The following is a 17071-nucleotide window of genomic DNA, read 5'->3' as shown; positions in this document are numbered from 1 at the left end:
CCTTGACTGAATTCCGAACGCGCGCTCCGCCCGCGTTCGAGGATGGAGGGACGGAGAGGAGGGGAGGCTTGCTGCCGGCACGAAGAGACGAGCCGAGCATGCGCAGTGGGGGTGTGGACGGCGCCGCCGACGCCGCAGGTGCGACTAAGAAATGGTCCGCATATAATATTCCTACTTGTTTTCAAATGCGATAAGTAGTTTTGGACGACTGATTTGTTAATAAAGTACGCGGATTTACTTAAAAGACTGGATAAGAGCTAGGGGTGCACGAATAGCTTTGTAGGCGGCCAGCCCAGCGCAGTCGCGGCGCCCAGGTGAAAGTCGCTGTGGCGCCATCTTCCGTCGTCGATGCAAATGGCCTCACCGGAGAGCTCGCCCTCGTCCCACTACACCTATCTGGTACACTATACACCGGGCATGCGATGCGGCGGTCCGATGCGATGAAATCGTAACCATTCCGGCTGCCGCACCGCCGACGTCGCATCGGATGGAAAATCGTACCGTGCGGCTTTACGCGCACACACGTGCCGTTCCTCGTGGCACGCTTGAAGTGGCCACCGTGAAGCAGGTGAGGAGGCAGTGCGGACACAGCAGTTATGCTTCAAGGCGAAGTTCAATTTTTTAACTACTTACCTTATATAGTTGTAATGCATTCTTTTATACCCACACCTCATGTCACACATTTTGATGGCATCCACAACATATAAAATCACCTTTTATTGAGACTTCATGTACATGAAGGGGCATGGCTTGCCAAAACCCCTAGTAGACTTTTATGGCATAGACTGGCCGTTTTTAAGAGCACCAACAACGATTTCTGGTTGCACTGTACAGAGCACGTCAATTCCATAACCTAGTTTATTGCCTTCAAAGTAAAAAAGAAACCGTCGTGGCTGCAGCGATCAATGGCTAAAAACTCCTCCGCACAGATAACCGGTCAACAAACACAGGGACACTGTCCCAAAAATCGCGTTTGGGCTCGGCCACAACAAAACAAAATTAATGGCATGACAATGCGTTCTCTACGTGGAACACATTTATCACCATGTTCTGCCGTGCTGCTGCTCAGGGAGACGACCTCAACCTTCCGAGGGCATGCTGTCCAAGCGGTGGCTGCTCCTTCAGAAACCTGTGAGAAGACAGGTGTCTATGTTGTTTCTACACAAGCATTGCGATATAGTCATTTATGAGCTAAAAAGATTTTACTACCAACCGGAAAACTGACAAGGTTGGAAATCTATCACACTTCCTCCCAGAAAACTTAACACAAGCCTTCTAAACAAACCTTCCACACTACCTTTTAAACGTACGTGATGAGATTTTGGTGAAAATGAAAATACCATTATTTAGTTACGAAATCAGACATGCTGCTTAGATCTCCAGTACGAATTCATACAGCATTTTAAATTAGCGAGAAAGCAGAAAAAAAAGGGATGCCTTGTAGTGAAACCGTGGTGTTGGAATCTGTGACCACAAATCACCGGTCATAATTTGGTCTGTTAGATACTACGCTGAGCTTCGGTAGTGGTGCGCAAGGTTCTAAGCAACGAAGCGACTTTCGCCTCGTTTTGCCGGAGGATGTTGAAAAAACAGTCACATGGGCCCTTATGCGTTCGCCATGTTCTTTTTCCGTCCTATACCAACTTTATAGGTCCGCATTTTTCCCTCAAAAGTGGATGCACACCAGCCTGCACCAATGAGCGTACAGTGCAGACAGACGGCCAGTGCCGCGGAGAACACCAGAGGTTTTTAGCTTGTTCGTATACTTTTCACGTTACCGGAATGCCAGGTGGAATCTACGCATGCGCGCACCTTTACGGAACGCAGACTTGCTTTCACGGAACGTAAGCTACTCGCCGGATACGTTTTACGTTTACAGCCATATTGCCACGCGGGTTTATTGTCTGATTTTGATGCATTCAGGTTTCACCCACGAAAACTGTTATCAAAGCTCATTGCACACCACGAAGCAATGTTTGGGAAGCTTCGGCATAGTCTAAGATCATTCTGTTAAGGCTACGCAGAGGACGTCAAGTGTCAAGTTTATTCGAGAGCTTTCGCGAGCACCAACGATAACGCTATAACCTTCGATGCCGCATGTATAAATGTCGACGCGCCTTACCACGGGTCAGATTACTCGACGGCCGACGCTGTTCTCGCCGCTATCAGTACAGAGCTTGAACTGCTTGTACTTGACCTAATTTTCCGGGCACAAGTTCGCCCAAGTAAACAGTTCCGTATTTCCGAGTTCCTGGAGCCTTCTTCACCGTCACGGCCACGTGACATCTGTGGCGGAGGTGCTGGGTAAATATCTCGCAAATTCACGTCGTTCGTGACTACTCGCGATATCCGCTTTATGGAGACTCCGGCCACCGAGTGAAAAGCCGACGTGCAAGCACCGATTACGACCACGTTGTTTGAGCCGGATTAGCGAAGCTAGAGTGACCTAGAATACCGAAGTCGTAAACATGAAAGGCCTAAAGCCCTCGAGAGGCCGGATAGGTGGTGGCATCTGGCGGAGTCGAGATAAACCACGCAAGCACTGAACTGCTAAAGGGACTGTCTACCCGCTCGGAAAAAATCTTTTTGATTTTGGTGGAACTGAGAAAAATGTAAAATCGGCGGCAACGAGCATGCATTTGTCCAATAAAAAAAGGAATTATATTTTTATTTTGGCTCTGAAAAGTCGTGAAAGTGTGACCGTTCGCGCCACCCGACAGCAATGTGTTTCAAGATATTGGTATGAGCAAAAAAACTCCCGCAGGTAGGCTTATTTTCCCTGAAAACAAATACGTAGAGCGTAAAATTGCATTTTATGCACTTTTGGTAGTGTGGCATACAGTTTGGACATGAAATGGTAGTGGGTAGTCTGCTGATGAGAAAGAAGAAATAGTTGAAACGGTGGGTTATGTTTTAACATAGAAAATATCAGACCCATCTCTCTAACGTCTAGTATGAGCAAACTTATACAGAGGGTCCTAAATGACAGAACAAATATCTGGATGGCAGACAAGTCAACATTAAAGCCAAACCAAATCGGTTTTCGTAATGAGTGTTCAATTTGGTTTGCTCATGCTGATTTAGAGAGTCGAATACGGATTGTCCGAAAAAGACATTACGCTGCTCTTGTCACACTTGACATAGCTAAAGCTTACGATAGCGTCGAGCACTCTATTTTAATTAATACACTGCAGAGGTTAAATTTTCCACAATATATTATTGAGTGGGCAGCAGAATTTTTTTAATCAAGGGAATTTTATTGTGTTAAGGACTTATGTTGTTCATCTAAATTCAAACAGAAACGCGGAGTTCCCTGAAGGGACAGTCCTATCTCCGGTATTATTCAATGTACTGATGAGCTCTATTCCAACTGACCAGGATGTCAATGTCTACATTTATGCAGACGATATCGCGTTTTTCGCGGCAGACAGTGGTATTTACTCGTTACATCAAAAATTGCAAAGATATCTTAAAACCACAGAAATTTGGCTGCACTCGATTTCATTGTCGCTACACATCAGTAAAAGTGCGCTCTTGGTGTTTCGCCTAGCAGATTCAATTTCAATTTCTGCATTACATAAGCAGGAACCCATTCCACAAGTGGATTCTATCAAGCATTTGGGCATGATTTATAGTGAAAGACTTAATTGGTGTCCACACATAGAATATATAGCAGCAAAGGCACAACCAGCGTTAGGCTTATTATGTAGGCTGAGTAACAGAAAATAAGGGTTACGTAGACACACCTTGTTAATGTTGTACAAAATGTACATGCGCCCAATATTGAAATTTGGCTGCATATTATTTTCGGGCGGCCCTGCTTATCAAACAAAACCTTTAGTTTGATTGGAGCGTGAAGCGCTGCGAATGTGTCTGGGACTCCCAAAGTTTGTGGCCATTAATGTTATGTATCAAGAAGCACGCCTTCCAATACTTCTTTGTCGATTCCGCATCTTAACGGTGCAAACGTTTTTAAAATTTTACAGCTTACAGGCTAGAAAATCTGAATACGCCTTTATCATTGACCACGACTCCTCCTTTCCTGCTCATTGGCCACGCTTTCATACACCCCAAATAATTTTTGTTCAAAAGAAACTGGACAGCATTAAGGTGGACATTAGAACGATAATGGAAACTAATGGCTCAGATCGTAATAATACGATAGAATATGATGAAATTTTCCCCCTAAAATCTAAGTTTCAATCTCTCAGATTTTTGAATAACACGTTAAAAGATTACTTGGTACATGCAGAAACAAAAAACATAATAGCCACAGATGCTTCTGTGAATAATCAAAAGGCAGGCGTAGGAATTGCTTCCGATTTGCTTGGCTGGTCATTCTCAGTCAGGCTACCAGGTTTTACACCTGTTTTTGAAGTTGAGCTAATGGCTATTATTTTGGCGCTTCGAAAACTGCCTTCAACCGAAATTAGTGCAATCATAATAACAGATTCTCTTTCGGTATGTACAGCACTTACAGCTTCAGAAGATTCACGAGCCCTAATGACTTTGCGCACATTAGCACCGCCACAGCTGAAACTCCTGGAATTATTGTGGGTACCAGGTCACTGCGGGATACAATTCAATGAATTGGCCGATTCTTTAGCCCGGGCTTCTCTTGATGGACCAATAATTTCGGTACTCCCAGAAGTAGAACACATAGCAGCGATCAGATAAAGAAAATTAGCAACTTGTACAGATATGACGGAAACTATAACTAAATGGACAGAATACCAACACCTTAAATTTCCACGGAAACCTAAGTGGAGTCAATCTAGAAAGTTTGAAGTTACTGTTTTCAAATTTCGATGCTGTGTCCCCCCCTTAAACTTATATTTCCACAGAGCTGGTCTGGCGATATCACCCCTTTGCCCATTTTGCGAAGAAACAGAATCTATTGAACATTATTTTATATCACGTTGCAACTATTCAATAACCAGGCAAAGACTTCTGCTTATTCCGTTTTCGACGATTGGTTTAACTGCCGAAAATGTTTTAAATTTCGGTGCCTCTGTTTTGGTATATTGTCATAGAGAAATTTTTGATGCTGTTTGTAATTTCATTCTAGCCACTAAACGTATTCCAACATAATATCAACTTTAAGAAATACTGGAAAATTACTCGCAACATAATTATAAAATCTGATTCAAGGTAACACATTAAGTCAAATTTGGTCGGGTAAACTCAGCTGTCTGGTCAGCTCAAAGTTTCAAACTTCCGTTATTATAATAGCACTTGTTTCCTTTTTTTGTAATTATTGTAATTATCCCCCATAGGCTATAATACCCTTTGTCATTTGATTGCTCTTTATCTTCATAATTTTTTCTTTCTACTTTAGTGATAGGGAGGTAGACATTAATGTAAATATCATCCATAGGCTACAATAATTCTTGGCCAATCCCCCAGAGTGGGTATGTGCCAAGATTGGTAGGCTTCAATCAATCAATCAATCAATCAACCGCACTGTGTTTTCGGAACCGCGTTTCAGAGTGCTACATTTACTGGTGACCCGGACTACGAACGCGACCATCCATGGAGCAGCGTGAGAATCTCGACGACCACAGCCCTGGTACCGCTGCCACTGCACCCGGGCACGTACCGTCTTCGGGTGTTGTTGGAGGTACTACTACCATAACGCTACCACCGCTGTGGCTTGCCGATCCCTCCTCATGGTTCACTGAAGTCGAGTACACGTTCCGCATTCATCGCATCACGTCAGAAGTTCGCGAGCATGAGCTACTCGTTGAAGCGTTGCCGCCACAGCCAATGGCCGAAATACGCGACATCCTCGTGGGCCCGCCTGGTGAAACTCCATATACGACGGTGAAACAGGCTCTTCTTCACCGACTCGTTCCGCCTAAGCATCGGTCGGCGCATTCAGCAACTTCTGTACAACGAAGAGCTCGGGGACCGCCGTCCCACACAATTTCTACGTCACCTGCAACACCTGCTTGGGAACCAGCCGGACTGCTCGGAAACTTCCATGCTACGCGAGTTGTTTCTACAGCGTCTTCCACCTACCGTGCTAATGGCTCTTGTCCCAGCTCAGGAGAAGACTCTGTCAGAGCTGGCAGAAATGGCCGATGATATGGTGGACGTTGCTCTGGCAGTCATAAACACTGCCCACACCTCTCCGATTTCCGAAGCAGATTCCCTTCGAGAAACCCTAAAAGATCTTGCAGCGGAAGTCGCCAACTTGCGTCTGCAATTGCTGAGCATTCGAGACTTAAATGACCAGCCTAGTCCACACCTACCATCTCTCACGTCGCCAGCTCAGCAACGGCCCCTCAACCAGCCCGAGCACCGCTTTTCATCGCAGAACACATGCTACTATCACCGGCGTTTTCGTGCCGCGGCTCGCAGATGTGTGCCACCCTGTTCATGGCGCATGGGAAACGCTCAGGCCGATCGTCAATAACAGCGGCGGGCGATCAAGGCCACTCATCAATTCGCCTCTTCCACATCACCGACAGAACCACAGGTCTTCGCTTGCTGGTGGACACTGGAGCAGAAGTCAACATAATTCCAGCCTTTAAAACTGATCGGCGTCTCCGCGAGAATACAACTCCTTTATAAGCGATCGATTCTTCTGTCATTGCAACTTACGGACAGAAGCCTCTGACCCTTGATCTCGGTCTCAAGAAGAAACTCCAGTGGTTATTTTGGATAGCAGACGTACGCTACGCAATCTTAGGCGCCGATTTCTTGAGGCATTTTCATCTGCTCGTGGATATGAACCGCTGTCACCTGGTGGATAGCAATACCGGCTTATCGGTCAATGGTTTTCTCTCACGCGCTATGGCCCTAGACCCCACTTTCGTGAAAACGCCTACGTCACCATATACAGCCCTGCTCAACGAGTTTCCGGAGATTATAACGCAGTCTCCACTGGATAAGACCCCCAAGCACACTGTGACCCACTGCATCGTTACCACAGGCCCACCTGTTCACTGCCACCCTCGCCAACTTGGCCCTGATAAACTTCGAATTGCTCGCAACGAGTTCGAGCATATGTTGCAGCTGCAGATCATTCGTCCATCAAGCTCGTGGTCGTCGGTGCTACACATGGTTCCCAAGAAGAACAATGATTGGCGGCCCTGTGGTGATTGTCGGGCCCTCAATGCAGTCACCATTCCAGATCGATACCCGTTACCCAATATTCAGGACTGCACTGCCTTTTTAACCGGCACAACAATATACTCCAAGACTGATGTCGTGAAAGCTTATCACCAGATCCCCGTTGAGGCTTTTGACATTCCAAAAACTGCAATAATTACCCCATTTGGGCATTATGAGTATTTACGAATGCCTTTCGGTTTGAGAAACACAGCTCAGACATTTCAGCGTTTTATAGACGAAGTCACAAGAGGCTTGACGTTTTCTTTCGCCTATATAGGCGATCTTCTCGTTGCCAGTAAGGACGCTGAAACGCACAAGACACATCTATGTGAGCTTTTCACTCGACTGCGTGATTACGACCTTGTCATCAATGTAGAAAAGTGTCAGTTTGGAGGCTCGGAGATAGCATTCCTCGGACATCAGATCACTAAAAATGGCATCACTCCTCTACCTGACAAGGTTCAAGTTATCATCGACTACCCGCCTCCTACGTCCATACGTAGTCTGCGACGCTTTCTCGGACTCGTCAATTTTTATCGCCGCTTCATCCGTGCATGCTCTACACTGCTGCAGCCTCTGGAAGCACTACTCTCGCCTTCGAAAGCCGAGTCAGCCGCACTTCCCTGGGACACGGCCGCAGATCAAGCTTTTGCCACCGTTAAGACCAAACTCGCCCAGGTCACCCTCCTGCACTACACTTCACCAACTGCTCCCACTGGCCTCATGGTGGACGCTTCTTCAAAGCAGTTGGAGCCGCTTTTCGTCAACGCATCAATGGTGCATGGGCTCCAATCTCCTTCTTTTCCCGCAAGTTACGCGACACTGAGCGCCAATACAGTACTTTCAGGCGGGAGCTCCTCGCGGCCTTCCTTGCGGTGAAGCATTTCAGGTACTTCCTTGAAGGGCGAGAATTTGCCATTCTTACCGACCACAAGCCACTTGTTTCGGCTTTACGTTCCTGCAACGCCACGCACACTCCTAGAGAACTTCGACACATTGCTTTCATTGCCGAATCCACCACAGACATACGTTATGTAAAAGGCAGCTTTAAGAGTGCAGCGGACGCTCTCAGTCGTATTGTCATCAATGCCACGACAGGCACCACCGATTTTTCATTGTCTTCGCTCGCGCAGGCATAGACATTAGACGATGAGCTTCCACGACGCCGATCCTCTACTTCCCTCCGACCGGAACAAGTCAACTTTCCCGACGACGTTACGCTCTGGTGCGATGTTTCACACAACTGCACTAGTACCTATGTTCCTTCACAGCTGCGTCGTGCTGTTTTTGACACCCTCCATTCCATCTGCTACCCAGGCGTAAGAGCTACGCAACACCTGGTCACTGAACGCTATGTCTGGCCGCGCATACGCGCTAACATTCGTGACTGGGTTCACACTTGCACAGCGTGTCAGCGTATCAAGGTGCAACGGCACACCAAGCCTCCATGGGGAAAATTCCCCCTTCCTGATGCACGTTTCGACACCATTCATTTGGACATTGTCGGGGGCTTTACCTCCATGCCGGAGATATACGTATTTGCTTACGTGTACTGACAGATACACTAAGTGGCCTGAAGCAGCTTCAATGCCTGATATCACGGCAGAAACAGTTGCTCGTAATCTTCAAAATTGGATGGCGCGAAATCGACAAGGAGTACGAAGGAACACAGGACTACGATGGAAAACCGACGTGCGGAAAAAAGCATGTTCGGCCCTACGTCACATGCGCCGTAGGCGTCGTGTACGAAATCCCACTCACTTGTGGCAAGGTTTATATCGGACAAACTGGTCGTTGCGTCAACGATCGAGCACGGAAACACGAGCGATCTGTTAAAAATAATTTGACTTTTCATCTGCCTATGCACTGTAGGACCTGTGCCTGTGAGCCAGTGCTGTCTAGCATTCGAATTCTAGGCAGAAGTGGGAATGCGCTGGCGAGAGAACTAATGGAGGCTTATCACATTAAAAAGAAAGACGGTGATTGTATCAGCGACACTTCTGTTGTTCTGCGCAGTAAGGAAAAACTGTTCTTAGAAACTTGGTTATGATGTGAATATGTTTTGCTCTCCCAATCCTGATTAGCGTTGTTGACTGTGATGTGCATTGCGCCTGCGCGCCACTCGGCTGTGTATATATGTAGGGAGAGAAAAATTGTAATGACGCAAAGAAGACGGGGACGAAGCGAAGACACGAACAGACAGACACGGGCGCCAACTTCCAACTGTTTATTCTCAGAAACCGCGCCGATTTATATACGCTGCCGAACAAGGTAATCCCATAACAGAAATTGAATCATCGCAGAACTAACAATTCATCATGAGCCATAAATACAGAGACGAGGCATGCGCCGGAACTGCACTAACGCGATCAAACTATGAAAACATGCCAGCACCTATGAACACGTGCAAACCCTAGTGAGAGACAAAATGAATAGCGCACAATCTAAACTCTACATGTCTAAATGCTATCTTTCAAAAAGATAGCTTCTTTCTCGCTTAGAGCGAGTGAAGGGGCACTAACGCACTGGCTACCTGCCCTCTTTATTAGAAACGCTTCAGTTGTCTCCCTTTCAGTGCGGCTGTTTGCTCTCCTAAGAAACGTGGTTTGGCTGAAGTGTGGCGCACAACCACAGCGCTTGCAGTGGTCAGCCAAGTGCCCGCCCATGTTGCTGCTAACCGCCAAGCGGTGCTCCCTTGCACGATCGTTGAAACACCGGCCTGTTTGGCCGATGTACACCCTACCGCAGCTTAGGGGAATATTATAAACCACATTGCTGACACACTCGGTGTATCGCGTGGCGTGCTTCTTGGAGCAAGCAGCCGGCTGCTTATCCGCCATCAAAGGGCAAATCCTGGCCAGTTTGCATGGAGCGGAAAATACAATGCGCACACTATATCTGGCTGCGATCTTCTTTATATTGTGCGAGAGCCGGTGAACGTAGGGAATTACGTGCGTACTCATCTTTTCTTTTGGCTCCTGCACTTTTCTTCCACGTTTCAACTTCTGCAAGAGGCTTTCGCACACACCCGTGATAACGGAGGGAGGAAATCGAGCGTCTTTCAGCCTGTTTATCTGATTACTAAATCCCGTAACAAGACGGTGCTCACATGACTTAATCAAAGCTGAATTGAGGCATGTGATAGCTATGCCTCTCTTGATTAGCTTAGAATGTGCGCTGTCATACGGCAAAAGGCTCTTCTTAGTCCTAGGGTTATACATCCAGCACAGGTGGTCCTTCGTGAAACTAAGTTTAACATCAAGAAATTGAATGGAATTGTCTTGAGGCAATTCCGAAGTGACTTCTAGTCCGCCAGATTCTCTTAAAAAGATGTTAGTTAATTCTGCAACAGCTACGTCAAGGCTAGTGTCGGGTAAACTTAAAAACACAAGATAGTCGTCAACATATCTGTAAATCTTAACAACACTGCTGTTGTCGGTTTTGGCATGAATGCGTTTGTCAATGGATGAAAGAAAGATGTCGCACAAAACCGGGGCCACAGATGAGCCGATGCAGATGCCGTTCTTCTCAACATAATATGAACCGTTAAAACACACGATGGTGGAATGCAAATAAAATCGTAAAAACACTAAAAATTGATCCGTACTCATCCCAGCATAGTTCTGGAAGTCTACTTCACCCGACGCCTCGATGGACTCGCGAACTGCATCAAACAGACCACTCTGCGGTACGGAATAAAATAAGTCCTGCACATCAAAAGAAAAAGCGGTCCTGGCGGTTGCCAACTTGCCTTGCGCTAGATCTTGTACTAGGTCTGTCGAACTGCGCACCAAGAACGGGTCCTGTGCGTCGAGCTTGCCGAGGCATCGTTGCAGATACGTAGCTGCTGACCTCGCACGGTGAGTGACAAGCCAGGAAAGAAACCCCCGATTAAGAAAATTGTGAAGTGTTTAAAAGAGGAAGGACTTGCCGTTGTCGAAGCTGATAAGGAGGGTGGGTTTGTCCTGATGCCAAAGGGATTGTTCGATGCGAAAGCCCAAGAGGCGATTCAGAAGAATTTCAAACCGTCAAACGTCTTGCCTAAAAAGCAAAAATCTTTGGCTCTACGCTTGCTAAAGGAAAGAAATTTGAAGCACCTTCAAAAAGAAGTAAGCAAGTCTGTAAAAGATAGCCTTGATGTCTTTTTCACCGGCAAGACTCACAAGACAGAGTGTCCGCTCAGAGTGATCGTCTCCGAGAAGGGCACGTGGCAAGACGAGGTCAGCAGCTATCTGCAACGATGCCTCGGCAAGCTGGACGTACAGGACCCGTTCTTGGTGCGCAGTTCGACAGACCTAGTACAAGATCTAGCGCAAGGCAAGTTGGCAACCGCCAGGACTGCTTTTTCTTTTGATGTGCAGGACCTATTTTATTCCGTACCGCAGAGTGGTCTGTTTGATGCAGTTCGCGAGTCCATCGAGGCTTCGGGTGAAGTAGACTTCCAGAACTATGCTGGGATGAGTACGGATCAATTTTTAGAATTTTTACGATTTTATTTCCATTCCACCATCGTGTGTTTTAACGGTTCATATTATGTTCAGAAGAACGGCATCTGCATCGGCTCATCTGTGGCCCCGGTTTTGTGCGACATCTTCCTTTCATCCATTGACAAACGCATTCATGCCAAAACCGACAACAGCAGTGTTGTTAAGATTTACAGATATGTTGACGACTATCTTGTGTTTTTAAGTTTACCCGACACTAGCCTTGACGTAGCTGTTGCAGAATTAACATCTTTTTAAGAGAATCTGGCGGACTAGAAGTCACTTCGGAATTGCCTCAAGACAATTCCATTCAATTTCTGGATGTTAAACTTAGTTTCACGAAGGACCACCTGTGCTGGATGTATAACCCTAGGACTAAGAAGAGCCTTTTGCCGTATGACAGCGCACATTCTAAGCTAATCAAGAGAGGCATAGCTATCACATGCCTCAATTCAGCTTTGATTAAGTCATGTGAGCACCGTCTTGTTACGGGATTTAGTAATCAGATAAACAGGCTGAAAGACGCTCGATTTCCTCCCTCCGTTATCACGGGTGTGTGCGAAAGCCTCTTGCAGAAGTTGAAACGTGGAAGAAAAGTGCAGGAGCCAAAAGAAAAGATGAGTACGCACGTAATTCCCTACGTTGCACCGGCTCTCGCACAATATAAAGAAGATCGCAGCCAGATATAGTGTGCGCATTGTATTTTCCGCTCCATGCAAACTGGCCAGGATTTGCCCTTTGATGGCGGATAAGCAGCCGGCTGCTTGCTCCAAGAAGCACGCCACGCGATACACCGAGTGTGTCAGCAATGTGGTTTATAATATTCCCCTAAGCTGCGGTAGGGTGTACATCGGCCAAACAGGCCGGTGTTTCAACGATCGTGCAAGGGAGCACCGCTTGGCGGTTAGCAGCAACATGGGCGGGCACTTGGCAGACCACTGCAAGCGCTGTGGTTGTGCGCCACACTTCAGCCAAACCACGTTTCTTAGGAGAGCAAACAGCCGCACTGAAAGGGAGACAACTTGAAGCGTTTCTAATAAAGAGGGCAGGTAGCCAGTGCGTTAGTGCCCCATCACTCGATCTAAGCGAGAAAGAAGCTATCTTTTTGAAAGATAGCATTTAGACATGTAGAGTTTAGATTGTGCGCTATTCATTTTGTCTCTCACTAGGGTTGGCACGTGTTCATAGGTGCTGGCATGTTTTCATAGTTTGATCGCGTTAGTGCAGTTCCGGCGCATGCCTTGTCTCTGTATTTATGGCTCATGATGAATTGTTAGTTCTGCGATGATTCAATTTCTGTTATGGGATTACCTTGTTCGGCAGCGTATATAAATCGGCGCGGTTTCTGAGAATAAACAGTTGGAAGTTGGCGCCCGTGTCTGTCTGTTCGTGTCTTCGTCCCCGTCTTCTTTGCGTCATTTTTCCCTCAAGTTATGAACCAACTAGCTCAGCAACAAGCCCTGTTGATGTAGGGAGAGTTTGCTGAATAAAGCTTAGTTGCGAGTAGCGCCTGTATAGTACATCTGTGTTCCTTCGTAGTCCTTGTCGATTTCGCGCTATCCAATTTTGAAGATCATGAACCAACTTGCCCAGCAATGTATACTATTAAGTTGCTCGTACCTTTCTTGCTACCTGGATTAGCCGTTTCAGTGTACCATCAACGGTGACTACTGATCGAGGCAGACAGTTTGAGTCAGCGCTTTTCACCTCTGTCACATCTCTACTGGGCTGTGTGCGCATCGCACAACTGCGTATCATCCAGCATCAAATGGCTTTGTAGAGAGACTCCATCGTCATCTAAAAGCAGCACTCGCCTCACGCCCAAGATTGGGTATCACACCTCCCCATCGTTCTTCTCGGCTTCGTTCAACACTTCGGCGAAAACCTGCCTGCTCTGTAGCCGAGATGGTTTATGGCTGCACACTTCGTTTGCCTGGTGACCTCGTCAGCCCCGTTATTACGCAGAGTGTTTCGGATCAAACTTCTTTCGTCCAGCGTCTGCGGATCTTCGTGCAAAACTTGCGCCCATCACCAACTTCAGCTCACACTCAGAACGATGTTTTACAGCGAAAGCAGTTATGAGATCATTTAAGCGGCCGTTTTTGGCGCTGTAGTTGTCCGCCGCCGCCGCCACCGGTGTCCGTAACCACTGTCGCTCGAAATAAGAAAAAAACGAAATAAGAAAAAAATTCCAGGATGGAACGAGGTTCGAACCTGGGCCCTCTGCGTGGGAACCCAGTATTCAACCTCTGAGCCATTCCGGTGCTTGAAAATGCTTTGCGAAAAGGTCCTATACAGGCTTCATGTCGGGAAGGAACCACATTAACATATGCAATATAGCGGGGTAGAAGAATACAATAAGCACCAAGCATCGCACTCTGTAATCAGGCGTCACACAATGCGAATTTCGCAACGAGTAGGTTGTTGAATGCTTCCAACCCATTACAAAGGGCTCCGCATAATTATTCATCACCATCAGGCACAGCATCAACAAAGCACATAATGCCTTACATGTGTTTAGCAGGTACCAAGGCTCTCCGTAGAATGACGAAAAATGGCATAGTGCCTGCTTCCCTACCTCTCAAAAATTACAATGATTTATAGCGTAGTGGGTTCCTCGCAAGTGCACTTGTATTGGTTGCCAAGGAAGCCCATAAGCGCATGATCCATTTCCTCGGGGTCTCAGTAAAGTTCTTCGCCCCCCCCTCTCTCTCTCCCACGTGAACGTATGTTATACAGCATGGCGGGAGAGGGAAATAGCGACCGGGCGTCACCCAATGCAAATTACATAACAGGTGGGTCGTTTAAAGCTTCCCACCCATGACAAAGGCCTGAGCCATAATTCTTCATCGTCATCAGTCGTCGCGTCAACAAAGTGCACATAATGCCTTACAGATGTGTAGCTGGTGCCTCGCTTCTCCGCATAATGACGAATAATGGCTTAGTAGGTGCTTCCGAACTTCACAAAAATTGTGATTTATGGCGTAGTGGGTACCTTGCTAGTGTACTTGTATTAGTAGGCCCAAGAGAGCTTACAACGAGCTCAAGAAACGCCGCTCTTCCAGCTTTCGCTGTGACTGTGCTGTGGTTTCAGCACAGGCCTGGCGTTTTTTCTACCGGCAAACCTACAGACATCTTCACACGTTTTTGTTCGTGTTGATGCGCCTCGCCGTGCTCTTCAGCCTCGCTATGACGGTCCTTTCCCAGTCATCAAGCGTTCTGAACATCATTTTACAATCCTGCGTAATGGGCATGAAGACACGTCAGCACTGAAAGGATCAAGCCGGCACCCATTCTGACAAGCTCCGTCTGATCATTTTTCTTTCATGTGCCCACGGCCACTTGTGTGCAGGGGGGCCCATCTGTGGCATACTTTTCTTCTTCTTCTGGCATGACACACTTCGGACATAAGGAAAAATTCAGCGCGAAATGACACAAAGACGAGAAGGGAGGACACAACACGTGCACTAACTTTCAACAAAATGGTTTATTTCAACCGAAGCACGAATATATACAGTGGTGGTCCTCAATCGCTACAGCCAGCTGTCATGCGCAGAGAAGTACTTTTTTGTCATTCTGATTTTAACAGGAGACGTGCAGAGAAGTGACATTTTCTTATCATAACCTTTTATAGAAGATATGCGCACCAACCAAAAAACTAATGCATGTTCAAAAAATGCAAATCTTTTCCTGACAGGGACAGGGACGGCATGCTTACACAATCGCTACCCAACTTTGCGATTTTGGCGGCTTCTACTATTAGTCTCGTTATTTCATCACGGTTAGTCAATAACACCTTCGTGTTCTGAAAAACCGGGGCGCACCCACAGGCTCCGCAATGCATCGCGAGCCAGCCATCGTTACCCTTCTTTACAAGGTTGCAGTGCTCTCGTAACCTGTCATTCAGACAGCACCCCGTCTGTCCGACGTACTGCTTTCCAGAATAGAGGGGAATCTGACACACCACCTCTTCTCTGCAGTCCACGAACTGCGTCCTATGTTTTATCTTGCAAGCAGAGGCGTTTTCCGGTGCTGGACTACTCAGTCTGCAAATAGAATTAAGCTCGCGCGGGGCGGAAAAACCTACCTGCACATTAGCACGTGACGCCACCCGTTTTATGTTATGCGAGATTCTGTGCATGTACGGCACAACAGCTATCTTCTTTCACGCGGCATCAGCGTTGGTACGACGACCTTGACTAGCGTGCCGGTATTTCTTAATCAAGGCCTCGGCGACTGACACCTGGAGGTGCACGGGGTAGCCAGCTTCCGAGAAGCGAGAGGACTGCTTCCAGAGACTGTCCTTTATACAGTGTTCATATGATTTGCCGATAGCGTTATCTAGGCAGTGTCTAACAATACTTTTAACAAGTTTGGTGTGAGACGAACTGAACGACAAAAACTGCTTGTTGCCCCTTGGATCATATTGCCAGCAGGTCCGGTTATCAAGGAACGTGAACTTGATGTCAAGGAAGCGGAGCTTCCCATCATTAGTAGGCAGTTCATGCGTTAACGACAAAGGGTCTAGGCACTGTCGGAACAAGTTCAGTACGTTAGCAATTGGAGGTTCAGAAGGGACTCGGTCGCGTTTAAAAATGATCAGGTAATCGTCGACGTACCTAAAGATTCGTCACATACCTACGTCAGAGGACAAGCTAAGTAGCTTTTTGTTTAGCTGGGCTAAAAATACGCCACTGAGAAGCGGAGCGATACAAGACCCAATACAGACTCCTTGTTTTTGAATAAAAGGCTTATCGTCCCAGAGGAGGAACATTCACTTCAAATAAAATGATAAAAGTTCTAAGAAGCCTCTTGACGACACACCTGATGCATCCTTAAAGTCAATCCACCCAAAGCTTTTGATACTGTCACTAATACATGTCAGCAGTTGGTCATGAGGTAAAGAGTAGTACAGGTCCTTTATGTCAATGGCGAAGGCATACGGGCCTTGGTTACTAAGAGGGGTGATAGCTTTGAGCACATCATTGGAATTCTTCACTAAGAAAGGGTGGTCGATCTGCAACAGCTTGAGCTTATCCTGTATGAAGAGAGCCTTTTGCCACGTATCATTTTCAGACACAATTACGCGGAAAGGAACCAGAGAGTTGTAGAGCAGCTTTATAAAGAGTGTTTAAAGCCGACTGAATGCGATGCAGTTGTGCCTGCGTAAGTGCGCAGTATGGTGGGCAATGAAGGATTTTAATCAGAGCAAAGGCTGTAACAAGTTAATTGGCTCTGCATTACTAAGTGGGTTACTTGGTGGCATGCAGTGATCGTGGACTGTGTTGCTTGGGTAAAAGAATGCTCTTGGAGGGCACAGCCTAAAGCTTGGCAAGATGACGCTGAAGTGGCATTGACAGAGGTGGCAGGTCATGTGATCTCACTTTGAATAATCAGCTGTAAGTACACGCATTCCCACTATAGTGGTAAACAAGGCGAGCGTCGTGTATTGGCATATTCATTCCAAT

The 17071-nt window shown here is 46.8% G+C and overlaps 1 protein-coding gene across 2 annotated transcripts in view; it reads right to left on the bottom strand.

Annotated features, from left to right (window-relative positions):
* Positions 1-695: 695 nt before the first annotated feature.
* Positions 696-17071, bottom strand: part of LOC119391033 (28S ribosomal protein S23, mitochondrial) — a 46057-nt gene continuing 29681 nt past the window's right edge. For both annotated transcript variants that reach the window (XM_037658735.2, XM_037658736.2), the window contains exon 4: positions 696-1129. In XM_037658735.2, coding sequence (XP_037514663.1) covers positions 1066-1129 — 64 coding nt within the window. In that variant the 3' untranslated portion in view covers positions 696-1065. The remainder of the gene's footprint in view (positions 1130-17071) is intronic.

This window comes from Rhipicephalus sanguineus, chromosome 4 (assembly GCF_013339695.2).
Source record: "Rhipicephalus sanguineus isolate Rsan-2018 chromosome 4, BIME_Rsan_1.4, whole genome shotgun sequence".
Taxonomy (NCBI): Eukaryota; Metazoa; Arthropoda; class Arachnida; order Ixodida; family Ixodidae; genus Rhipicephalus; species Rhipicephalus sanguineus.
The sequence above is the reverse complement of the archived record's forward strand: the minus strand, read 5'-3'. Positions and strand labels throughout refer to the sequence as shown.